This window comes from Mesoplodon bidens (genome assembly GCF_964165515.1).
Source record: "Mesoplodon bidens genome assembly, chromosome: 19".
Taxonomy (NCBI): domain Eukaryota; kingdom Metazoa; phylum Chordata; class Mammalia; order Artiodactyla; family Ziphiidae; genus Mesoplodon; species Mesoplodon bidens.
Window position 1 is genome coordinate 6,161,238 of NC_138179.1, and position 27,531 is coordinate 6,188,768.

The 27,531-nt window shown below is 37.4% G+C and overlaps 1 protein-coding gene across 3 annotated transcripts in view; it reads left to right on the top strand.

Moving 5' to 3' along the window:
• Positions 1-13,816: 13,816 nt before the first annotated feature.
• Positions 13,817-27,531, top strand: part of DHX40 (DEAH-box helicase 40) — a 51,967-nt gene continuing 38,252 nt past the window's right edge. Inside the window, exons 1-7 of one of the 3 annotated variants that reach the window (XM_081219368.1) lie at positions 13,817-13,988; positions 14,829-14,996; positions 16,003-16,148; positions 17,623-17,742; positions 17,942-18,169; positions 18,759-18,825; positions 20,014-20,145. In XM_081219368.1, coding sequence (XP_081075494.1) covers positions 13,877-13,988; positions 14,829-14,996; positions 16,003-16,148; positions 17,623-17,742; positions 17,942-18,169; positions 18,759-18,825; positions 20,014-20,145 — 973 coding nt within the window. In that variant the 5' untranslated portion in view covers positions 13,817-13,876. The remainder of the gene's footprint in view (positions 13,989-14,828; positions 14,997-16,002; positions 16,149-17,622; positions 17,743-17,941; positions 18,170-18,758; positions 18,826-20,013; positions 20,146-27,531) is intronic. The other 2 variants (XM_081219369.1, XM_081219370.1) reach the window with 2 other exon arrangements.

The window sequence follows — 27,531 nt, forward strand, 5'->3', positions numbered from 1 at the left end:
TTTCCAAGTGTTAGACAAGAGCCCACTCTTGGGCCCTGGAAGGGGTTCCCCTTCCAGTAACATAACTTCTAAAAGAATACATTACAAATAACCTCTGTATGATTAACTCACTTAATCCTTTCTCATTTAAGGTGTCTTTTATTGTCTTCCAGGTGCAATTTTTTTCCAATAAAAAAATGTATTGCTAAATCCTTCACTGAACTAGTAAGTGCTTGAGACACAATAGGCCCCCTGCACGTCTTCCTTCCTTTTGCCAATGTGGGCTACCAATTACACGAATGTAGGTCTAAGGACACTGGAGAAGAAATTTTCAGACTCAGACCATTCAAACAAATGATTAATGTCCAACCAAGAGCTCATTCTATATGGGACAAAAATAGATGGAATGTGTTATTTGTGGTTCATCTTGGCTTGCTTTTTTTTTGACAGCACAGAACTGATTTCATTTTTATATCCTGCTCTTTTCTGTACAGTGACTTAGAAACATAGGTTATAGAAACTTTCAAAAGAGTTATCTATTTCCAGTGGCCCAAAATGGATATTTAAAAGGGTCTAAAAGCAAAATAGACTGCAGGAACTTCCCTGGTGGTGCAGTGCTTAAGAATCTGCCTGCCAAGGAAGAGGACATGGGTTCGAGCCCTGGTCCAGGAAGATCCCACATGCCTCGGAGCAACTAAACCCCTGTGCCACAACTACAGAGCCTGCACTCTAGAGCCCGTGAGTCACAACTACTGAGCCAGCGTGCTACAACTACTGAAGCCCAAGGCCCAGAGCCTGTGCTCCACAACAAGAGAAGCTACCGCATGTGCTACTTTTTGGTTAACAGCATTTGTTATTAGTTATTCCCATAATGAAACCATGATATTCTCACAAGATTCTTTCTTTAATCAGCTTTATTGAGGTATAATTTCTATGCAATAAAATTAATCAATTTTCAGCGTGTAGTCTTTTTTTTTTTTTTTTGCGGTACGCGGGCCTCTCTTTGCTGTGGCCTCACAGACTCCAGACGCGCAGGCTTAGCGGCCATGGCTCACGGACCTAGCTGCTCCGCGGCATGTGGGATCCTCCCGGACCGGGGCACGAACCCGTGTCCCCTGCACCGGCAGGCGGACTCTCAACCACTGCGCCACCAGGGAAGCCCCAGCGTATAGTCTTTGAAGGATGCATACAGTTGTGTAATCAGCCCCACAAACAATAAATAGAATATTAACATCTCTGTCAAAGGTTCCCTTACACCGCCTTTGCAGGAAGTTCCATCCTTCTACCTCCAGACCTGGCAACCACTGATTTGTTTTCGGCAAAAGATACTTTTCATTTATTAAGCAAATAATTATGAAGTCTTTCTATTTGGAAGTCCTTTAGCTAGATACTTCATAGAATACAAAGATAAGTAAGACAGTGTGTGTCCTTAAATAGCTTAAAATCTAGTCTAGTTTTATGTAATTTTGAGATTACTTGTCTACAAATAAAATGGGACTGAATTTCAGTACGTATATTATTATGTCTACTAAAAAGAAATAGGAAGAACAAATATTGCAAATGATTCCCTTACTTTTTAGAACGCTGAATGAGAACAGGTACCTTCATGAATGCCACTAATTATGATTTCTTTAAAAAGGTACAAGTTTGTGATTGCATGATGATCCAGATAATTATTTAAAAGTAAACTGTTTTTAAAATTAAGTAACAAATGGACTTCCCTGGTGGCGCGGTGGTTAAGAATCCGCCTGCCAATGCAGGGGACACATGTTCGAGCCCTGGTCCGGGAAGATCTCACAGGCCGCAGAGCCACTAAGCCCGTGTGCCACAATTATTGAGCCTGCGCTCTAGAACTTGTGAGCCACAACTACTGAAGTCTGCGCGCCTAGAGCCTGTGCTCCGCAACAAGAGAAGCCCCCGTGGTGAGAAGGCCATGCACCACAATGCAGAGTAGCCCCCGCTCACTGCAACTAGAGAAAGGCCTGTGCAGAGCAACAAAGACTCAATGCAGCCAAAAATAAATACACTTATTTTTAAAAATAAAATAAAATTAAGTAACAAACATATCAGAAAAAAGTGCAGAAATCGTAAGTGCACAGCTTGATCTTTCCAGGTTATTTAATGTCAACCTAGACCAACTCTCTGACCAATACAATAAAAAGGCAACATCCTAAAGCCTTTTGGTTTAGGTAGAATAATTACATCGTTGAAAAAAAGAAAGAGATAAGAGAATAATGTTCTGCAAAGGCTCACAAAGAATTGTGGGATGGCACAATGAATGGAGAAAATGGATGGCACATTAAAATTCATGAGGAAATGCCAGTTAAATTCCATGAATAACAAAGCGATTATTGTGCAGGATTGGGTTTTTCTTTCATCACTACAGAAAGACACAAAATCATTATTGTGATCTGCCATGTGGTTTTCCTTTGTTATTCGTTGCTGGGACTGCCCTATTAAATGTTTCATGTTACCCAGGGGAACAGTGGTCGCAGTGCACCACGTGGCTTTCTATGGTTCTAATTGTAAGTGCATTTAGACCAGAGGAAAGGAACAAATTAAAAAGAAGGGCAGAACGGCTGGGTGGGCATTTTCTTGTGATTACAAAGAACCGAGTCTATCCTTAACCTTACTGCCCCTTGCTTCCCGCTTTACACCTGCCAATTCCAGAACAGGCGAAGCTGATATTTGCATTTGGAGCCTCCTTGGCCAATGCAATGGGGACTACAGGTAATTTCAAAAGCGGTAATACATGCAAATTGAGGAGAGGTATTAACATCAGGAGAAAAAACAATCTGGAAAAATAATCCTTTGAAGATGTGTGTAGAAGGGTCAAAATTTTATCCACAGTATAATTTCAATATGCACAGAAAACGCTGTTCTTTATTTTTTTTGATGGACCTAATTTTCCTTGCAAACTTCCATACTGGGAAGAAAAAAACCCCCAAACTTTAAGCTTGTCAATTCAAAGTAACTTTTTTTTCCAGTTTAAATAATAGTCACTTTTGAATAATACGTTTTCTTTTGGGTAGGTGCAAAAATCTTTCACATTTCTTTCCCCTTACCCTTGCTTCTCTTCAGAATAGTGTCTAGATGTATAGAAGGATTTGTGACCTAGTGGTGGCAAGGAGAGGAGAGGCCCCAGATGTCTGTGTGTCTCAGGATGCAAGTTTGTCCCTGTGGCAGAACAGCATCTCTGTTGACTGGTGGCCATTGAAGGCCCCTTTGAGATGTAGCGGGTCTCACCTGGCCTTTGGGCAGTGTGCTGGTATCATCACTGGGTCTGTGTTTTGCCATTTGCTCTATACACTGCATGCAGCCTCTTAGTTGCACTTGACTCGTCCTCATTTCTGTGGTCTCTCACCAGGATCCCCTGCAAGTCACACAGGAGCCAGGACCAGTGCTTCAAGCTGATCCATCCACCGACTTCTGTCACTGCTGTACAATCACCATACTGGCTTTTGCACTGAGTCAAATAGAAGCAGGGCATGAGCCCTTTTATTTTCAGCTTTCTCCTCACTCTAACATATGCTCCTTCTCTAGAAGGTTGCCCTGGAGAAAGGCACTCAAGACACAGGGGACTAACTCCTCTTTCCCCTTTCAGGGCCACCATTCACCTTCCACTCCCTCTCTCTCTCTGAACAGGCTTTCTCTATATCCTCCTGCTTCACTGGAAGGAGGTGGGCACTGGATGGTTCCATCTTAATGGCAGACAGGAGTGATCCTAATAGGGTAAGTTGTCTTCCCCTGCAAGACAGTTGGAAACTGGCGGTTTACAAAATATTTATTTTTCCCAAATATTGTTCCGGTTTCTTTTTGAAGGAGCATGGCAAATGCTCCTTGATTATATATGCCATAGTGTTCAAAAATTATGACCACCTAGGAGAGACAAAAGAAATTTGTGATTTCATATTTTAGGCTGCTCATTATTTAGGCCTTTTATGAAAACAGAATTTCAAAAAGACTTTCAAAAAATTTCTATTTGAACCTTGAGATAGGTTACTTTAAAGAAGAGTGCATTCCAGTTCTTATTTGGAGGACTTTAATCCCATTTCTTTTTTGTTTGGCCCTTTCCTCTCTTCTCTGCCTTCTCCAACATCAAAGATTCATCTAACTCTCCCATGACAAAAGACCCACAATTGCCTTGAACCTATGGATGGTCAGAAAAACAAAAACATGGAAGCACCAAAGTTCCCGTAGGAAGGGTATACCTTTTACTTGCTTCTATTTCTTTCCTTCCTTTGAAAACTACTGAACCTTTGTGAGGAGAGTGTTTTGGATGCATCATAATATGTGCAGAAATACAGTCTTGGATCTCAAGGATCTTCTACCTTCAACTTCTCGGCAGTAGAGGGTCAAAGAGATAACCAGGAAGACATGTGACATGGTACATTGTCTCTCCTATAAGCTATGTTCACAACTGATGTGGAAAAGACAACTTTGCTGTCTCCTTCAATGTCTTCATAACCAGTAAGATGTTTATAAATATTTAATTATTGATTTGCACAAATAGGCTTATTTATTGAGATATTTCTGAAATGTTTTGAGAGTTTTTAGTGTAGTGTTAATATGTCAGATATATAGAAAAGTATAGAAAATAACATGATAAACATTTCTGTACTGAACAGCAAGTCTTTTTTGTTTGTTATGTTTTCTTTTGTTTTTAGGCTGCGCTAAGCAGCATGTGGGATCTTAGTTCCCCCACCAGGGATCGAAATCGTACCCCCTGCAGTGGAAGAGCAGAGTCCTAACCACTGCACTGCCAGGGAAGTCTCTTAACAGCAAACCTTAACATGTTGCCATATTTGTTTCAGATTCTTTTAAAAGAAATAAAAATTAAAAATAACAATTGAAGCAACCATCCCATCATCTCGTTCCCTTTCCTACTTACCACAGGCAACCAGTGTCCAGAAGTTAGTATGTATCCCATGTTTTTTTTGTATTTTACTACATAGATATGTGTCCATAAGCAATGTTATTATTTTTTGTGTTTAAAATTTTATTTAAATGTTATCATGCTGTAAGTACACTTTTGCAACTTTACTAATATAGTAGAGTTTATTTCTACTTTCTTATTTTGTGTTTTCTGTTTATCATGCTTTTATTTCACTTCCTTTTCTATACTTTCTTGCCTTCTATTACATTTCTGAGTTATCTTTTTCCCCACTTCTGCTGGCTTGAACATTACACCTTAAAAAATATTAACCTTGATTTATTATGGGAATAAAAAGGATTTTCTCTGGTAAACAGGTGGGGTTTCAGATTTATTTACATAAACATTTATGTGATACATAAAAAGTATCAGAAAACAAACTATGCTATTTTCTTATAGGCTTACACGTTTTGAAATCTATCTTTTCTTCACTGTAATTATATATAAGCTTTAAATTTTTTTTTGTTTTATTTATTTTTCCTTGGATTCTTTCTCTTTTGGTGAGAAGTTCATGGTTGTCAAGTATATTTTTTTCATAGTAGTAAAATTAACAAGAACTTAACTTTGCTTATGTTTTACATTTATATAACAATATACACTTTTCTTTTTATTCATTCAGTGTTTACCCTTAAATTTATAACATGCACACTCAACCAAGCCTAAGATATCGTCAGCCTCTTTCGAACAATATACAATCCTAGAAGCTTCAACCCTCCCATCATTCTTTTTATTTTTTAAATTTATTTATTTATTTATTTATTTATTTATTTATTTATTTATTTATTTTTGGCTGCCTTGGGTCTTTGTTGCTGAGGGCGGGCTTTCTCTAGTTGCCGCGAGTGGGGGCTACTCTCTGTTGCAGAGCTCGGGCTTCTCATTGTGGTGACTTCTCTTGTTGTGGAGCACGGGCTCTAGGCTTGTGGGCTTCAGTAGTTGTGGCATGCTGGCTCAGTAGTTGTGGCTTGTGGCTCTGGAGCACAGGCTCAGTAGCTGTGGAGCGCGGGCTTAGTTGCTCCACGGCATGTGGGATCTTCCTGGACCAGAGTTCGAACCAGTGTCCCCTGAATTGGATTCTTAGCCACTGCACCACCAGGGAAGCCCCATTCGTGTTATTATAGTAGTTTGGTGTCACCTTTTCAAATACCCTCTCAACTTAGAAATAAGTGTCAATATTGCTTTTTAACACTCAATATTAATTTAGATTTAGCAATATTTTTTACTATTATGTCCACAATTAGTACTTATAGCCAATGCTTTTTCCTGGCTTCATTGTCCTTCATCTTGAAGTATATACTTGAGCATATTTTAAGCAACAATTTATTACTATTAAACTATTTTAGTATTTGTCTGAAAATAATGTCAGTCTCACTTTCAAATGATACTTTGAGTATAGACTTCTTGATTATTTTCCCTTAACAATGTGGTAATACCTGTCATTCTATTGTCTTTCCTCTATTTTTATTGAAGAGAAATCTGCTGATAATGTGTTATTTCCCTTGTAGGAAATGTTTTTTATCTTGTTACTTTTAAGATTTTCTCTCTTTCTGTTGTGTTCTATGTTTCACTTTGTTTAGGTATATATCATTTTTATTTTTTCCTGTTTGTGGCTTAGTGATTATCTACTCAAATATTGCTTCCTTCCTATTTTGTTTATTCTATCACTCTGGAATTCCTTTTCAATATATATTGGGTCTTCTCTTTCATATTTTCCATCTCTTCATAGTGATGTGCTGCATTCTGAGTGATTTCCTAAGCTCTGTCTTCTACTTTCTGATTTTCTCTTGACTTGTTTAAACTGTCCATGGACTTTTTAATTTCAATGAATACATTTTTAATTTTTTAATGTTTAATTTTATTATTTTTATAAACCTTCCTGTTTGTTTTTGTAATGTTCTCTTGTTTCACTATTGATCTATTTTAAAAATCTTTTTAATAATTTAAAACGTTTGTAAAGTTTTAATAAAAATAAAGTTAGTGACACATTCAATAAGGAGGCCACAAACAGTTGGCAGAAAGAGCAATGGCCTGAGATTTGGGAAGCTGTGCCCTGGACTTTGCACTGCCTCTGTCTAGCTGTATGACTGTGGGCAAGTCACTGGAGATATTAAGGTCCCTGTTTCCTCATCTCTAAAAGGGGGGCTGGTACTCTCTATGGTTTAAAAGTCCATAATTCTAGGTAGTGCAGAGATAGATAGTGTCATAGGAAAATACCTCAAAATTCTGACACTACTAAATGGAATGAAATGAGAGACAGAAAAACCAAGACACAAACTGCTCTTTTTATTTATTTACTGATTGATTGATTTATCCAGTTTTTTCCTTTATTTAGATTTCACATATAAGGGATAGCATACAGTATTTGTCATTCTCTGTCTGACTTATCTAATTCAGCCTAATGTCTCAAGGTCCATCCATGCTTTCAACCACTTTTTAAATTCAAGTATAGTTGACTTACAATGTTGTGTTAATTACTGGTGTACAGCAAAGTGACTCAGTTATAATATATATACATTATTTTTCATATTCTTTTCCATATGGTTTATCACAGGATATTGAATATAGTTCCCTGTGCTATACAGTAGGATCTTGTTGTTTATCCAAACTGCTCTTTTTAAATAGGGTGTAATAATTGGAAAGTAAAGTGAAAAAACTGAAAAACAAAAAGTTGAAAAAAACTCTCAAACAGGACCTATTGCAGATTTTAACTGTATAATTTAAAAGCGTAAGCCTCTACTTCTGCTACATTTTTCTCCTATGAAGAAATGATGCTTGAACAATTGGACATCTATGTGAAAAAAAGAACCTTGACCATATATAAAAATCAACTCAAAATGTATTATAAACCTAACTATAAAAACTTCAGAAGAAAACACATGAGAAAATCGTTGTGACCTTGGATTATGCAAAGATTTCTTAGGTACCACACCAAAAACACAGTCAAAAGAATAAACACTGATAAATTGGACTTCATCAAAATTAAAAACTTTTTCTCTTTGAAAGACACAATTAAGAAAATTAAAAGGCAAGCCACAGAGTAGGTCAAAATGTTTGCAAAGCATATCTGATAAAGGACTTGAATCCAGAATCCATAAGGAATTCTCAAAACTTAATAATAAAATAAGTAACCTCTCTCTCCCACACACAAGTGGGCAAAAGATTTGAACAGACATTTCACCAAAGATATGCAGACTACAAATAAATACATAAAATATGTTCAAAATCATTGTCATAGGGATATGCAAATTAAAACCACAATGACATACCACTACTACCTATTATTAGAATGGGTAAAACAAACAAACAGACAAACAAACTGAAAATATCAAGTCCTAGCAAGAATGCAGAGCAACTGGAATTCTCACACATGGCTGGTAGAAACACAAAATAGACCAGCCACTTTGGAAAAAGGGTTTGGCAGTTTCTTGTAAACATACATTTATCATTCGACACAGCAATTCCACTCCTAGGTATTTGCTCAAGAGAAATGAACATATGGTCATTCAAAAACCTGTATGTGAATGTTTATAGTGACTTTGTGCATAATCGCCCCAAACTGGAAACAACATAAATGTCCCTGAATTAATGAATTGATAAATTGTGATACATCCATACAGCAGAATACTACTCAGCAATAAAAAGGATTACATTTTTAATACACATTACAACTGTTTTCGACTACAGCTGAATCCCCAAGTAATTATGCTGAATGAAAGAAGCCAGATCAGAAAAGAGTACATACTGTACGATTCCATTCATTTTGGAAGAGGCAAAACTAAAGAGACAGAAAACCAATTAGTGGTTGCCAGGGCCTAGAGGTGAAAGAAGTGATTGACTACAGAGGAGCACAAGGGAATTTGTTAGAATAATGTAACTGTTTTATATCTTTATTATAGTGGTGGTTACATACCATACGCACTTGTCAAAATTCATAAAATGCATACAACTATACATTAAAAAAGAAGCTTTTTACTACTTGGAAATTATGCCTCAGTAAACCTTACCACACCCCCAAAGACTTATACACAGGCTCTATCACAGATTTTAATGGTCATACTTGAAAGTATAAGCTCCTTTCTTTCTCCTACGAGAAAATTGTATCATAAGTAAGAAATCAATAAGGACAACCAAAACTAAAAATTTTAAATGTAAAATACTTGCAATACAAAATCTATGTGCTTTGAAATAAGTAATATTAAATATGTATGGTATTTACTTGCTGGTAATTTCAATCTTTTTCACTTTTTGATTTTACAAGTTAAATGTCAATGAAAGTCTGTGGGGTTTTTTTCCTAGAGAAATAGTACTGTTTCATTTTTCCTTCAAATAATGTTGATGCTGACGTTTCTCAAATAAACCCAGCTTGCCACCTTCAGGCAAATGAAAGATTTACAGAGACCATCACCAGTGATAGAACATCAATTTTGCAGATTTCTCAATCATCCATAATTAATAATATCTTGGTCACCCTATTAGTGTCTTTGTGAGATTTCCTCTATCCAGAATCTTTCCCTGGCATTTATTGAAATCTTTCCAACTTTCAAAGCTCAGTTCAAATGCCATGAACTCCCAAAAGTCTTTCCTCATCACTCTAGCTAGTTTTTCCTCCTTTAAATATTTAGCTCCTTGACTGCTTGCAGGTAGTGATAATCTCTTATGCATATTTTTATGCCTCTTTATGGCTATTAAGAAGGGTGAATAATATAGTTGTGCATTCTAATATTTACTGAATGCACACATGAATGAATGAATGAATAGGAAGTTAGAGTACCCATTCAGCTCTTATTTGAAAGAGTTCCTATTTTACTGATAGAATAATGGGAATGCCACACATTCATGCACGATTATATGCATATGTGTAAAGCATCAATTTTCATTGATAATGACTAAAAGTGTCTCAATTTTTATTAACCTCTCAATTAAATAATATTATTGATGAATGATTAATGATTGCTTGGTAAGTGGCCTTGTGATACTTACTCAAATCTTAATATCTGGACACCAAAAAAAAAAAAAAAAAAGAGAAGAAAGTAGGATGATGTTTTTTACTTTTGAACTGAAAGGTGGGTACTTCTCTAAGTTCTATGATATGGCCATCTAAACATTTTCCTCCAAATGCCTAAATGGCTAACATCCTACATGCATGTTAATAGAATATGTAACGAGCATGGGGTCCACTACCTCACTCATAGGAAAATTCCCTATTGTTTCTTTCTAACTCTGGTTAGGGAGTGAGGTTCTTCATGCTTCCATTCCCTCCAGAACGTACAAGCTCCCCTCTCTCTTTCCAGGCTTACATGTATCCAGGACTGCTAAGTGACTAACTGGTCACAGTTTTGGTTTTTTATTTATTTTTAAAAGGAGAAATGGTCTACACTTCAGATGGCTTATCTTCTTGAATGCCTACCACTAGAACTTTCTAACGAAAGATTCTCTTTCTCTTGCCTACTTTGAGGGCTCCTTATTCTTTTGATCAGTTCTTCCTTTCTCATTACATTCTCCCTTCTCTCTGCCCTCTCTAGGCTCAGTCTTATCTGTCTGAGAGAGGCAATAACCAGTTCTTCAAGCATGCACAGGAGGCCCTGATCTTGGCATTTAGGTTAGCAGTGTCCTTGGATCTTTGTTTCTGCTCTGGTGAGGGCTGGGGCGGAAGAAAGGTCTTTAGTTTACCAGTAAGACAGAAATAAAGGAGGGAAATAGGGAGGAACAATCAGATTCATATTTTGGGATACAAATCTGTCACAAATGCAGATTCATTCATTCAAAGTCATACCTGCTTTGACTAAAAGTTTGTTCTCTCTCTTCCAGACCTGCATTCATTCTCAAAATGTGAACTTGCTTTTTCTCCCTCATCAGTACCTCTCTGTTTCAAGTCTCCTAAACACACCTTCTAATTATACCCCAATGATACCATTGACCATGAATCATCACACATACACTGTAGCAGCAGCATCTTTTTCTGGCTATTCTCTTCTCTCCTTTCATTTACCTTAATTAATGCTAACCATACATCTCCAAATGCATTAAGTACCTTTTCAGTTTGCCCTCTATTTCTCTTCCCACCCACTTACAGTCTGGCTCCTATCTACTTCTCTTTACCAGACAACTATTGTTTTGGTCAAGTTTATGGATTAAAAAGAAATATTGGGCTTCCCTGGTGGCGCAGTGGTTGAGAATCTGCCTACCAATGCAGGGGACACGGGTTCGAGCCCTGGTCTGGGAAGATCCCACATGCCGCGGAGCAACTAGGCCCGTGAGCCATGGCCGCTGAGCCTGCGTGTCCGGAGCCTGTGCTCCGCAACGGGAGAGGCCACAACGGTGAGAGGCCCATGTACTGCACACACACACACAAAAATCCATGAACTTTGACACTATTGCTCACTCTCTTGACTTCCAGTTATGATTAGCTTTCTACATGCTGCCATTTGTCTGGTGTTTTTGACTTTCTGTATTTCATTATATGAATATCTTTGATAATTTTCCTTTCTACCCCAGTTAAACTATAACAGTGGTTCTATACTCTCCTTTCTTTCTTGAAGAGGATTTAAAATTCTACTCCATTTTAAAAAATCTAATACTGAGCCTCTTTCCTGTCTTCTGGATTCTCTGAAGTAGATTGCATAGATTCAAGAACATTTTGAAAGACTGCTTATGAAGCAATAGCAGCAGGGTGCAAGTCATACTTTTCACACTTCTTTGATTATCATTTCCTTCAGGTTTTAAAAAAAATAATTAATTTTTGGCTGCGTTGGGTCTTCGTTGCTGCTACTTTTTGTTGCGGTGCACCGGATTCTCATTGTGGTGGCTTCTCTTGTTGCAGAGCACGGGCTCTGGGCACACGGGCTCAGTTTCTCCGCGGCATGTGGAATCTTCCCAGACTAGGGCTCGAACCGGTGTTCCCTGCATTGGCAGTCAGATTCTTAACCACTGAGCCACCAGGGAAGTCCTCCTTCAGCTTTTTCTTTTTCTACCCAAAGATAAAAGGAAATAGATTCAATGTTGTTGAGAACACTGACTTTTCTTCTCAGATTAAACCCATGTATTTTCTATTTTCATTCTATATTTGTATCTTGTTTGCCATTGCAATTTGTAAACTCACTGAGCAGGAAATAGTTGTTGTTCTTTCAATATGGAATAGCCCTAAGCACATGGTTATTAATGATGACATGTTTTAAACACCCTTGGTTTTAAAGTCAACAATGTTAAACATCATTTGAGTTTTTCACTTTTACTTTTCTTTATTCTTGGCTTGCAGGTTTTATTCTGGATACTCTCACTATGTGGTTCTCATACGAGAATGGAGTCATTCTATAATAGTTGATTTACAAACATTGGAAGAAAATATATTAGCCACCAAGATTTAGATAATTCCGTCTCCCATTACAGTACAGTGGTATTAGTGTAACTTTGAAATCTAGTCAAATCTAGTCTAGGCAAATATGTGAGCTTTGATTCCCATGTATGAAAATTAGTGATAATAACCTACTTGTATGGGTTTTTGTGAAGAATAAGTGAAAAAATTTATATTACATGTTTGACTGCTAAGTGCTCAATAAATGGTAACTGTCATTGGTCTGAAATTATTCTGCTCATTTTCTTAAAAGTGACTACCATGGCCTGTACTCACCAATATCTTGCCTATACTACAAATGTATTTTTGCTTTTTTTGTGGTTTTTCTGAGTTGTGATATTTTGAATTCTAACAGAATGCAGGATGTTGGGGGATTCCTTTAATGGATGAGAGAAATCTGGGATGTTCTCCTATTATCTCATTTATTCCTGTAGCTCCCAGGTTTGGAGATATAAAGTTGTTAGAAAGTTGCTCTCACTCACTTGCATTTTAGGAGACGTTAGTCCCATTTAAAAGGAGTTGGTATACATATATTTTAAATAAGCACAGAAAAATCTTGGGGTCCAATGACATCTTTTGAAGCCTGGTTGGTTAGGAGAATAGTGAACTTTAGTTAAAGTGACAACTTGAGCTGTCTTTTTTGGCAGTAAGTGTTGGTTAATAATAACAGCAGGAATGATTGAAAAGTCCAAGAAACAATCTTCTTGCATGGATTTTGTTACGATTGACACTACTTACAAAATTGTAAGGTTCTATAACAGAAAGACCTGCTTCCCAAAGTACCTTTTCTGAAAATTCACCCCACCCCGATTGTTGTATATCTGTTTAATTTTTCAGTTCTTGTGGTTTCCAAGGAATCCACAACCATTAAAAGTGAGCTTAACTCCTCTGGAGATCAATCATTCATTCATCCATCAGCGAATTCAAAAAATATTGACGGTCCAGTTTGAATCACTTTGCTGTGCTCCATGTACCATGATTTTCTAAAGTTGCCGCCCTTGCGTCTAGTTGGGGGAAAGGGGAAGAAAATAAACATGGAAATAAATTAAAATGCAGGGTCCTATGAAGGAACTGGACAGCGTGGGGGACCTAAGTTTTGGACACTACGGAAATAGAAGTTCAGCTGTGCAACTCATGAGCTGTGTGCCTTGAACAGGTCATTTCAGGATGAACAAGGTGAGAATGTCGTGGAACGCCGAACTTTAGGATGGTTCCAGCTCCTGGCAAAGGGTCACATCACGGTAGGTGTGTGAAGGTAGGATAGGCTTGCAGTGACCACTGAGAAAAAAAGGTGTCGCCTGGCCCTTTTGCGCACAAGAGGAGAAACAGGAGGGGTCCCTTCGGGACCTCTGGGCTGGCTTCGCCGGCGGAGCCACAGCGCACGCCGGCGTTTGGCGGGAAACACTCGAGGGTGTGCCCTCTGCTCGGGGCTGGGTCGCGAGGGTTGGGCAGCTCTCCGGCTGCCTCGCGCTACGTCATCGAACAGCTCCTCCTCCCCTCGCTCGAGTCGCACGCGCGGAAGTAAACACCTTGACGTCATCAGGGCGCGTCTTCGCCTTTCCCCTCCCATCTTCCCAGAACCGTGGACGTGCTCATCTCCGCTCCGGGCCAGGTCTATGTCCCGGTTTCCCGCCGTCGCGGGCAGGGCGCCAAGGCGGCAGGAGGAAGGTGAGCGATCAAGAGACCTCCAAGAAGAGCGGCCTTCGGCAGTTCCCATCGCAGATAGAGGTGCGGTCCGCGGGACACTACGGAGGCCAGCGGGAGTTATGGCATGGGGGTTCTGGGGGGTGGATAAAAGTCCGCCTTAGGCAGGCAGAGAAGAGTAGGGGGAGAGGCCGCAGCGTTCTTGTCGCTCTCCAAGCCGGAGGCGAACTTTGCATCCAGTGAGGACTTTGGTCTAGAGGGGGGCGGTCCCAGACCCAAGTTGGGTGAAAACCCTGCTGGGGGACAAAAAAGTGAACCCCAACGCCGAAACGCGTTCCTCTCTTAAATGGGCTCATAAAGCCTTTGTTCTCTACCCATCCATTCCCGCCTCCCCCCCTCCGCCCCTTCGTCGGGCCGCCAGCCTGCCTTTGGGTACGGTATGAGGGAGCCAGTTTCCAGGAGCCAGTTTCCATGGTTACCCACCACTTGGCCTTCTGGGATATCAGTCACTCTGAACAGGGACCTAACTTGAACCGTGAATCAGAAGCAAACACAGGTGGCTTTTAATTCAGCTGAGAGTTTTTCTGCTGTGTTCCAGGTTTTGGTCTATTTTTTAATAAAATTGGGTTTTGTTCTTCTGTATAGGTATGCTTGCAAATACATTGCCTTGTGCTAGGCTTAACTTTGTCAGCTACTTTGAGTCATGCATTAGCAGATGCTCAAGTTGATTTCACTAAAAAGTTGCTCTCGGTTTATAAACCCTTGCTTGCAAATTGGATGTAGGTGATTTAACTGAGGAGTCATGGGTTGATTATTTCCAGCCCTGAAATTCTATTGTTATTCCCTTTTCATTTTTGGGAGATTCAATCAGAGATATCTTTACAGGCCACTGAATTGCACAATTTTTTCCCCCTGTCATTACAGAAGAGAAAGGATGCACATCACAGGAGGGAGGAACTACTCCAACTTTTCCTATTCAAAAACAAAGAAAAAAGCTTATTCAAGCTGTGAGGGACAATTCATTCCTTATTGTTACTGGAAATACAGGAAGTGGTAAAACAACTCAACTCCCAAAATATCTATATGAAGCAGGTAATTTTATTCTGGGAAAATATTGGGAGTACTTTAAAAATATCCTCTTAAAAGCTAACAGGACTTCTGTATTACACAAATGCCCATCATTTGTTTTATAGTCCCAGTTCTTCTCTTGGCACACTGTCCCCACATCTTCCTTGCTTTTTTATGGTCTTATTTCAGATTAGTTGAAATGGCATTTTCAGTTATCATAATAATTCCAAATAGAATTATAGGTAGATGTTGATTCTGTGCTATAGAATAAGGTTGTCTTGCAGTAGACTGTTGACCACTGGGTACTGAAATAATTCTCAGAGGGAAGGGAGATATTGATATCTGCTGCTGACATTAGTATTTCTTGGTTCTATCTCCAGAGTGTTATCAGGTAACTGTTTATTCCTTGACTCTCCTAACACCAAGCCAGCTAACAAATTATCCTTACGGTGTCTTTCCCTTCAATACGGTAAAACTTTCTATCATAAGGTTGGTATAGAGCAAAATTATGTTGGATATTATAAAAATTTCGTAGTGTATGTTAACTTACTCTAATGCATCAAATCTAAGATGCCGTCTATTAAGACATACCACTATTTTACATACTATTAATAAAAAAAATGCCATCAGTTATAAGATGCATCTCCCTTTCAAAGATATTAAAATAGTAAAATATGCTTGTAGAATCTATGAAAAGTGGTATATTTAAATCCATTTTAGGAAGTGTGTGGAATTTTATGGATTCCTAGGGGTTAAAAATTCTTGGCTTACTCTTTAGAGTAAATCTTTAGACTGAAATTGAAAAAAATTAATTAAAATATATACATTTAGAAGGGCTATTAATATGTATTCTTATTTTTAATTAATACTTAAATTTCCATGGTGCAAATGTAATACAGTGTGTTGTTAATTGTCAGAGTTTTCTTTTAGAAACACTTGAACAGTTTGTATTGATTGACCAGAAACAATTTAGCTCTGATGGGAAGCAATTGTTTACAATTTTGTGTTTTTTTACCTCTGGTTTTGATAGGGTTTTCACAACATGGTATGATTGGTGTGACTCAGCCACGAAAAGTAGCTGCCATATCTGTTGCTCAGAGGGTTGCTGAAGAAATGAAATGCACTTTGGGATCCAAAGTAGGATACCAAGTTCGTTTTGATGATTGCAGCTCTAAGGTACAAAAGTTTTTTGCTTGTATTTAATTAAGTACTGTAAATTTATAGAAAGAGTGAGAAAGTGATGAAAGATTTTGACTTCAAAATTCCATTTATATTTTAAAGAAACAAAGCCTCAGATTAGAATTAGTTTGTGTTGCCCATTGTTAATGCTCTAGTCCTGGGGTGTCTAATTCATCCCATTTTCTCCCTTCTCAATTAGTTTATGTGACAGTTATGTTGATTTTTCACAGGACTCTCATGTATTTTAGCTGTAAGGATCCTTGGCATGTAACTTACATTTGTATTCTTTAAAAAAATTTTTTATTGCAGTAAAATACATATAAAATAAAATTTACCATTTGTATTATTTTTAAACCATTTTTAGGTGAACAATTCAGTGGCATTAAGTTCATTCATAGTGTTGTGTAACCACTACTGCTATCTATTTTCAGAATGTTTTCACCATCCCAAAGAAAAACTCTATCTACTAAACAGTAACTCCACATTCCCATCTCCCCGCCCCTAGTCCCTGGTAACTTCTATTCTGCTTTATGTCTCTATACATTTCCATATTCTAAGTACCCTGTACAAGTGGAATCATACAATATTTTGTCCTTTGTGTCTGGCTTATTTCATTTAGCGAGAGTTTTCAAGGTTCATCCATATTGTATGGTTGTATTCTTGAAGTCAGTGGAAAACTGACAGCTTAATGAACAAAGTCATTGAGCAAGTATTTATTGAGCATCTTCTATATGCATGGCAATAGTTCATAGCTACAATTTACATTCCTTCAGGATTTCTTAATCCTGTACCAGATATAAAACAATCTCTCATTTGCCCTTGGTCCCTGATAGGAATGGCCATCAACAGTGGCAAAGAATGACTCCCCAAAATACTGTCTTTGCCTTCCTAGTGGTCACTGCTGGGGATTTTTCTTTATTTTTTTCTTCCTTGGTTTTATGGATATCATTGCTGTTAACTCCTCCTCTGGACCTTACTCTCACCTTGTTTTAATTCTAGTCGACTGACCCTATTTTTGTAACAGGAAAGTGGTCGAGGAAGAAGAGAGTGAGAGAAATGGTGCACCTACCTTTTCTCTTGAGTCCTCTAAAATAGCAGCTGAGACAGGGAGATGAATTCCATTTCATTATTGTTTTCCCACAACTTGCTCACCTGCAGTCATCGCATTATCTTAACCACTTTCCACTGACTTCATTGTATTTCCTCATTGGTCACTTTTGTTTGCTTTATCCCAGAATATTCACCTTAGTTCCTTATCCCTGTCTCTGTATAGATCACAAGTTGAGTAATTTACCATCCATGTTATTAGACATGTTATTAGACTATTTTATGTACTCTTATTTCATCAGATTAGTTTGGTCATTTAATATCTGTACATCTGAGGGGGAAAATTTAGTTTGCAAAGCAGGGATGAATTTCTGTGATTTTATTTTTATGTATATGTTAATGTACTCTGCTGTTTGAACATTAGGAAACAGCCATCAAATACATGACTGATGGATGTTTACTGAAACATATTCTGGGAGATCCAAATCTTACCAAGTTCAGTGTCATTATATTGGATGAAGCCCATGAGAGAACCCTAACTACAGTGAGTATTTTACTGTATCGGTTATTTATTAGACAGTTTACTTCTTTTGGGTAGCTTTGTACTGTATAGTGAATTGCCTTCTCTTACTTACATTTTAATCTATTCAAATGGGAATCCTTTGGTTAGGAGAGCAAAATATTTAAAATAAATTGGTTGTTATGTACACTTGTGACTTACTAGAAATGTACTTTTCTTTCAGGACATCTTATTTGGTTTATTGAAGAAGCTGTTTCAGGAGAAGTCTCCTAATAGGAAGGAGCATTTAAAGGTCGTAGTGATGTCAGCAACTATGGAATTAGCCAAGCTCTCTGCATTCTTTGGAAATTGTCCAATATTTGATATACCTGGAAGGCTTTATCCGGTCAGAGAAAAATTCTGCAATTTGATTGGTCCACGAGATAGAGAAAATACTGCATATATTCAAGCGGTATTACTTGGCATCCTTTTTATGTCTTTTCTGTATCTATGATTCTAGTTGATTGAGTAGTTTGATAATTCATTTGTCTCCATTATTTTAATGGCAGCCCTCATAGGTCCTAGGACTTTTTTTTTTTTAAGATTTATTATTTACTTATTTACTTATTTTTGGCAGTGTTGGGTCTTAGTTGTAGCACGTGAGATCTTCGTTGAGGCACGCAGGATCTTTTGTTGTGGCGTGTGGGCTCTTCTTTGTGGTGCACGGGCTTCTCTCTAGTTGTGGTTTTCACGCAGGCTCCAGGGCACGTGGGCTCTGTAGTTTGCAGCACGCAGGCTCTAGTTGAGGCATGCAAGCTCAGTAGTTGTGGCACGTGGGCTTAGTTGCCCCGCGGCATGTGGGATCTTAGTTGCCTGACCAGGGATCGAACCCGCGTCCCTTGCATTGGGAGGCGGATTCTTTACCACTGGACCACCAGGGAAGTCCCAGGTCCTAGGACTTTCGAGAACCAAATTTAATTTTTCTGTGGAACTAGGGGAGGTGGTGGTGGGGGGGAGACTGTATTTCCACTAGCATATTATGCTTGTGTTTCTTGCTTTAGATTGTGAAAGTGACCATGGATATCCATTTGAATGAAATGGCTGGAGACATCTTGGTTTTTCTGACTGGTGAGCATTCAGTACCAGGTTTAAAAATTTTACTATTTGTATGAGGGAGTGGGGCACCATGATAGAGTGTTACCTTTGTTGGAAACTCTAGGCTCTACTCATGTTATCCTAGCCTTTTATGATTTTCTGAGTAGTTTTAGCTATTATATCTATTATAAGCTATATAAGGTAATTCTACACTGCCCTAGAAACCATGAGTCTCATTAGTAAACATAGGTAAAATACACTGACCTTTTAGTAGAAAGATATTAAATGGTAAAATTAATATTTTTATTACTCTATCTTATATAGAGCTGTTAACCACACTAAACGGTCCTGGATCTGAATGATTAATTTCATTGTTTCAAAAGACATACGACTAGCCCCTTTCTTCTGTGAGTGGTGGGATGGTACTCTGTGGTAGCAGTGCACAAGGTGTGGAATCCATGTCTCATAGACAAGCCTTTTCTGGAGGTCAAAAATAGAATAGTTACATCTCAGACGAGTGTGATGTTTCAAGTAGCAGCATCTTACTAACAGATGTGAGTAATTTCATGGCTCACCTCCTACACTGCCTTGTACCCATGTCAGAAGTGAGACATTGTAACAATCTCTTAGCCTTTTTGAGGTACCTAAGTATTTTGAAATACACCTAAATGTAGTATCTCCTGGACTAGCCTCCCCTATGGTAATGATTAACTTTATTGAGTCTTCCTCAAATATACCATATTAGCAAGATGAAAGGCTTGATGATTATAAACATTTTTTTTTTTTTTTTTTTTTTTTGCGGTACGCGACCCTCTCACTGTTGTGGCCTCTCCCGTTGCGGAGCACAGGCTCTGGGCGCACAGGCTCAGCGGCCATGGCTCACGGGCCCAGCCGCTCCGCGGCAGGTGGGATCTTCCCAGACCGGGACATGAACCCATGTCCCCTGCATCGGCAGGCGGACTCTCAACCACTGCGCCACCAGGGAAGCCCGATTATAAACATTTTTATTCCTTTAGAGATTTAAATTCCCTTGGAAACTTTCTTCTATTTTTAATTTTATTGTTGAGATTGAGTACAATTTATGTGTTCATCTACCTTAGATCAAATGAGAGATTTAAAATAACTATTATGTAAAACCACTATTAATCTAGAAGGGTTTTTTTTATTCTTAAATTAATTTTGCTGTTCGGTTGCTGACATTATTTTCTCCCCTCATTTCAGGTCAGTTTGAAATCGAAAAAAGTTGTGAGTTACTTTTTCAGATGGCAGAGTCTGTTGATTATGATTATGATGTCCAAGATACCACTCTAGATGGCTTGCTAATACTGCCGTGTTATGGATCTATGACAACAGGTAATTCCTCGCTAGAACAGAAAATTTGATTTTTAAAACTTTTCATTGAGTAATAACATGTATACAGAACAGTGTGCAAATCTTAGGTGTTTAGGTCAGTGAATTTCACAAAGTGAACTCACCTTTGTAACCAACACCCAGATCAAGAAACAGAGCATTAGGAGAACCAGTCAGCATCCTTTGAGATAAGTGATTTTTTTTTCTTGAAATCTTTTCACATTCACTTTTTCAAGACCTTGGACATCTATTCTATCCCCCTTACTATTGTTAAGAGTGGCCTATGTCTTCTCCCAGCAGAACAAAAATATTGTTGGTAATTTTTTGAAATTAAGGCTATAATTCCTTGATAGTAGTAGCATAAGTCAAATCTGATTTGCCACTGCCACGGAATTTCTAGAAATTTTATATATCCAGATATATCTGAAACAAACCAGTGGATTGTTTTCTTTTTATGTAGCTACACACATTAGTCTACTTTTCAAGTACGATGTTCTTTTTTAAGTTCAAAGAGCAAATGCAAACTCTTATCATTCTATTTGTTCATAATAAATGTTGTTGAATGAGGTTTAGAATTTGTTTTATAGAACTATTTTATTATGGAATTTGACTTGTAAAAGCAAAGGGAAGTTAACCTGCAGTCTCCTATTTGAAGTTTGATTGGGATTAGCATTTAATGTAATGCAAAAAGCATTTAAATGTCTTTATATTTTACGTGTAGTTTTGTTTTTGTTGAGTAGGTGGTTCTTATCCTTATATTACGAAAAAAGTTCAGGAATACATGTGTTGGTAAATAACCATAGACCATGTGCTATTTTGGAAATCCCTTTTGTGATGATATTGGGCCCTTGCTCTCAACATTGAGATCTATTTTAGATTTTTACATCTTCAAGGGAATTTGTAGGGTCATTATTAGGTATTTAATGTTCTCATTGTTTTTTTTGAGATTTTATCTACTAACTTTTATAATTTACTTTATAACTGATAAGATAATTCAAAACCTGTTGCAGTTGCTTTGTTAACTATTAACAATATATATATTTTTTCTTTTTCTATATAAAGTAAATAATTTCTTTCTTTCCATCTTACTGCCATATTGAAAATAATGTTCTCTGTCTGCCACTTCTTGATTATCTTCCTGAAATTCAGTTTTTGTACTATTAAACGTTGCTAGTGACCTTCTATTCCTCAAATACCATGGCTTTTTTCTATTGGTATTTTGATTTTGTGTTAATATAAGTCTCCTTAAATGCTGTTGTTTAGGATAATTATTTTGGTTCTCCTGACCACTATTTCTGTAAGGCTGCTGTCTTCCCACCCTCCCTGGCCTTTGTTCCCTTCTGAATGTGACTGTTCCCTAAGGTTTCATCCTTAGCTTGCTGTTTTCTTAGAATTATCTGTTTTGGAGAGCTTGGCTCCTGGGATTCACCTGTCACTTTGTGATGACTCCTGAAAGCTGTCTCTAGTTCAGTCTCCTGCACTCTAGACCTGCTGGGTCTCACAGGGCTTTCTGGTCTGTGCATCCTAGATCATACAGTCCAAACAAGTGGCAACTCCTACAGGTTTTCTTTTACCTTTATCTTGTCCAGATCATTCATTTTTCTTTTTTTTTTTCCTCATTGTCATCATTAGAATTGGGATCCTCAGTTTGCTTTCCTGAGCTGTTAACATATCCTGCTAACTTGTTTTCCCTGATATAACTTACCATCCTACCTGCCATGATAAACATAATCTTCCAAAAGCACAGCTCTGATTGTGTCAGTCTCCTGTTGGGTACCTTCAGCCATTTCCTATCGCCAACTGAATTATAATGCGAACTTAATAACTTGGTATTCATTATCCTTCCAGTATGACTTCAACCAGCTTTCAGCCCTAATTCCCAGTGTATGTGATTTTCTTTGTTGGTGTATATGCGTAAATGGTAAAGATGCGGGATTGGGTGTGAGTAGAGCCATTATTAAAGGGTTTTGTTTGTTTATTTTAGTTTCCCTTCCGGTTCCAAGGACACTGTAGGTGAGCTACTGGTGATCCATTATGATCATAACAATATTTATTGTAGCAGTTTATAACAGTGCAAAGAGGCATTCAGATGGAGCTGATGAGGTACTAAGTAATGGGTGAGGTGGAGTTGGATGAAGTAGGGAGAGGGTGGCAGGTTCCTGGGATCTAAGGCTTTCTTTCTAAGCCTGCTAAATACAATATAGCACTTATTTTCTTTATTATTGCTACTTTGGGTTGTGGGGAGAGACACATAACATTATCATGTTATTTCCTTTATTTCCTATTAGCTTCAGGAACAGAAAACTTGCACTTGGGAGTGAGGAGAGGGAAGAAGAGTTTCCTGCTTATAGCCTGGAGTGAGGGGGTACAAATGGACCTAGGTTTAGTGAATAAGTAAAAATTATGAGGTGGATATTTTATATTTGCTCTTATTTCTGGGCTAGCCATGAGGGTGGCTGACTGTTTTAAAGGGACATCTTAAAATACCTCTCCCTACTTGACATCAAAAATTTTCATCTGTCAAATGTGAAGAGGTGCTGTGGTATCTCTTCTACTACCAGGGTCATATGACCCTGCTCCCTGGGCTGAACTCCCCCAAGCCCCACCCTTTGCAATGTTCACTCAAGCTCAAAATGTAAGAGAGATTTTTGATTCCTTTTCTTCCCACAACATTTTTATGACTCTGTGTTTGCTCTTTCCTGAACTTGTACTCCTCCTTTCCCTTTTATTCTCCCCTTTCACTGGTTAAAATATGCTATTTTGTTTCACAAGTGCAACCAACTCCATAAAAACCTTTCCTGATTTCCCTCCTCACAGCTGGTTTTTATCTCTTCTTCATTTGAACCTCATTGTGCTTTACTGTATCTCTTGTGGCGCTTAACACATTTATCTTGTGTTACGATTGTCTCACCCACTCTATGAGATTGTGAACTTCCTGAGGACAAGTACTAAACATTGAAAAAGTCCTGACTAAGTATTTGTTAAATTGAGTTCCAGATTTTTTACTTTCTGCTGGATTCTATTAATGTCTTACACCAAACACTGTGTCTGAACCTTTTTCTTGTTTCTTTCAAACCTTTTCCCTCTTCTGACTTCCCCCTTTTTGTTTAGGTCTTATACTCCTTCAGGTTGGTCATGCATTTAGGGAAAGCTGAACCCTCACAAAAATTTATGAACTGAAATATACCTGTTACTTCATAAGTGACAGTTATTTGCATGGAATTAGACACTTTTAGCACTGATGTAATTATCTAATTCAGTGCTTCTTAGCCTTTTGTGGAGGGTGGGGATCTCAGATTTTTAAGTAATGAAAGCCTGGCTGTTTTTCTAGAAAAATGCACATATACCCATATATATATATTTGCATAATCAGATTTTTTTATTTTACAGATAGAGGCTAAGTGATGTTCCTGAGGTCACATGGTGAATCTACATTTGATAACTGGTTGTTTATTCAGTAGTGGAGGATCTAACAGTACATGTGTTTCCAGAATAGATGAAGAAAAGGAGAGGAGCTTTACCTTGGATTAGTGTACAACATTTTAAAAGGGGAAAACCTACTCATTTGGATTATTGCATAAATCCAAAAATAGTTTTTTTTTCTTTCTTCTGCTTGCAAACCAAAGATATTACTTCAATATAGCAAGTACCAAGTGTCTAAGATAGTTTTCTTAAATGTTAAGATTAAAGATGTGGGGGAATAAGGCTAGTGAGTTTCACATAAAAACTTTTAGTCTATGTGGAGTCTCCCCAAATGGGAAAAATTTTCTTTTGTCTTAAAAAGAAATATATACTTTTTAAAAACAATGAAATCAGCAAAGAAAAATAAACTTACTCAGATGCCACCAACATGATTAAGTGATAATCACTATTAATATTTTGAGGCATATTGTTTTGACCTTTTTATTTATACATTTAGATATATTTTATTGTTTAGTTTTTTTTAACAAAAATGAATTTATTTTACATATGCTCCTTCATTTTTCTTTTTTGCCCTTTGTAGAAGTTTTAAAAGTATAGAAAAGTACCAAAAAAATCCATTTTCCACTATGCAGAACTAATAGTTGGTGTCTCTCTTTTAAGAAAAATTACTCAATTAAGGGAAAGTAATACAGTTTCATTATAAAGAATTCAAGCAGTGTACAGTTTTGCAAAGGTAAAAGTAAAGAAATCACCTCAAACTCCATCCAGAAATAACCATCTTTAACATTAGAAAAAACATTATTCAGATCTGTGTGTGTGTGTGTATGTGTGTACATATAGAAGGATAAGTGAGTAGTTAGATAGGGTGACAGAAATACTTTTTTTAAGAATGAGATTATAGTATTAGCTGCTTTTTTAAAAAGTATTTAATTTTACTTGAATTTACTTGAAGGAATTGTTAACTTCAAGAATATCTTTACCACATGAGATAATATTTTACAAGAGTGCTTTAAAGTTTAAAAGGATGAAAAATATTAAGCTGAAGTTAATATCTTCTTTTTAGACTATATTTGATTGGAGATCTTATCTGTTGCCTGATTTGAAAGATGAGCACTTAAGTACTGATATTCTTCTATATCCTCCCGTTCTGATTTTTGTTAGTTATTTTTACATTGTTCAGTTGTATTCAGTATTTACTATCAATCCTTTTACCATGGTTTTTCCATTCCTAAGTTACTTTCAGTTAATTTTAGATTGGCTAGATTTTAACCTTTTTTTTTTTTAATAGAAGAGCTCTTGGGTGTTATTTTTTTTTGTAGTTCTTTTGTTTAAGAATGTCTGGCTTTTGCCTTTATACTTGAGCTACATCTTGGCTGGGTTTTATGTTCTTGGGTCACACTTTCTTTTCCTTAGAACTTGGTAGACGTTGTCCAGTTGTCTTCTGGCATTGAATGTTGCTGCGGAGAAGTCTGAGGCCAACCTGATTTTTTTTCCCCTCCTTGTAAGTGATTTGCTTTTTCTGTCTGATTGCCTGAAATTTTCTATTTTTATCCTTAAAGTTCAATAGTTTTTAATTAGAATATTTTTTGGTGTTGAGTGTTTTATAGTAAAATTTTCCTGGAATTTTATGTGCTCTTTTTAAAAATCAACTTTATTGAGGTATAATTTACATACAATAAACTGTGCCCGCTTTAAGTGTATAGTTCAGTGAGTTTTGACAATGTACATACCTGTGTAACTACCACCACAAACAAGATAAATTATTCTTAGTTGCTCTTTTGATCTGCAAATTCAATTCTTTATTTCAAGGAAATTCTCTTGGGTTATATCTTTGTATATAACTCTTGTCTATTTATTGGTTTCCTACTTCAGGGATACCAATTATTCTTATGTTGGATTGCATGTCTTCCATATTTTTTAGCTTCCTTCTAGTTACTTTATCTTTTCACCTGCAGTTACTGATTATCTCAAGCCTTTTCTCTATGTTAGAAGTTTGATTTTCATCTGTATTAGTGAGAATTCTCAAGATATTTTTGCCTTACCCAAAAATGACTTCGGGGGGTGGGGGTAGAGTTTGAGCTGAGCAGTGTTGTACCTCTTTTATTCTGTTCCAGAATCATCTTTTTCCCCCTTTGATTGACAATTTCTGTTTATAGCTTTATGTTCCTTTTATACACATATTCTCTCTCTCTCTCTCTCTCTCTCTCTCTCGCACACACACACACACATACACACACACACACACTTTCTCTCTCAAACACGTTTCTGCTTTGGGATCAATTTGGAACAAGAAATTCTATGAGGACGTTTCAGTTGGCCTTTACATATAATATGTCATATACATGTATCTTAGTAACATTACTCCATTAAGAGCGTTAAGTGGTCTCTCTCAGTATCCTTATTTCTTGGTAGATTTTGGAACATCTTTCTACCTCTTTGCCAATCCCCCCCCACCATTAATTTATACTCTAGTACCTTATTAGGTGCATGGAGGTAATCAGGAGAATTGCTACATCTTAATGAAAATATTCAGTTTCCCTTTTTCTTTGTGGAAAGTGAGAATGTGCTTTAGGATATATGTATTTAACTTTTCCCCAAACCTTTATAAACAAACATAAAATTGGCATGTGTTTATACTTGTGGAATATGGTGAAAGTATGTGGGTAAAATGTAAATGTGAAACAAACGTAAGTCTTGTCAAAACAGCAGTTTCAGGACTTTTTTTTTTTTTTTTTTGCGGTACACAGGCCTCTCACTGTTGTGGCCTCTCCCGTTGCGGAGCACAGGCTCCGGGCGTACAGGCTCAACGGCCATGGCTCACGGGCCCAGCCACTCCGCGGCATGTGGGATCTTCCCGGACCGGGGCACGAACCCGCGTCCCCTGCATCAGCAGGCGGACTCTCAACCACTGCGCCACCAGGGAAGCCCCAGGACTTTTTAATTGACTGTAGTGAACAAAATGATAAACTGAAATTTTGCCTGAACTGAAGACTAAAATTAGGTACTTTTAGACGTGGGTTAATTGAAAAACAGAGTTACTCATAAGTATGCTCAGACTAGACATTTCTAATTTATTTAAAATTTTAGGGTAATGTGGAATTTCAAAGGTAGAAGGATCTCAATTTATTGTTTATATCATGCATTTTTAAATTGATCAATTCATTGAACTTTACTGAGCACTTTCTATGGTCCAGCCATTGTAGGTACTGGGCATATGTACCTACAATGACAATGTACATACCTGTGTAACTACCACCACAAACAATAAAAGAAAGTCCTTATTCTTACAGAGCTACACTGTAGTAGAATAGATAGACAATAAATAATAAATAAATGTGTAAACATATAACTTGAACTGCAAAATAGTATATGAATCCTTTGAACTGTCTGAGCTACCTAAATCTAAGAAACACCTAAAAAATAATTTTTATCACTTATGTGCAAGCTGCCTTTCTAGCACTTTTTTACTTGTGAAATAATTTCAGAATGATTTTTAGAAAAATAGTAGCAATACTTGACTTGGTTTTAAACTTGGCTGTCTGTATGTAAATCCTGGGCAAGCTGCTTGACCTCTCTGGGCTTTAGTGTTCTCATCTATAAAATGAGATAGTTGGCCTAGTAACGTAATTTTAAAACTGTGATTGTCTGTGCCACTCCTTTTCCCCTTCATAATAGTTCAACTTTGTTCTGTTTTATATATTGCGGATACATGGATCTTTTTAAGATTTTCTTTGGAAACAGGTTTTGTACTTTATTTAAAAACAGGTTTGGTTAAGATTTTCTTGGCTGCTGAAAAGAAAACAACTTGAGGTTGTTCAGGTAGAAAGAGTGAATTTTCTGAACAAATTTCCAAATATCTTGTGGAAATTGCAGCCAGGCATTTAAATTTTTTCTCTTTTTAAAGGACATATATGGGGCTTCCCTGGTGGCGCAGTGGTGGAGAGTCTGCCTGCCGATGCAGGGGAC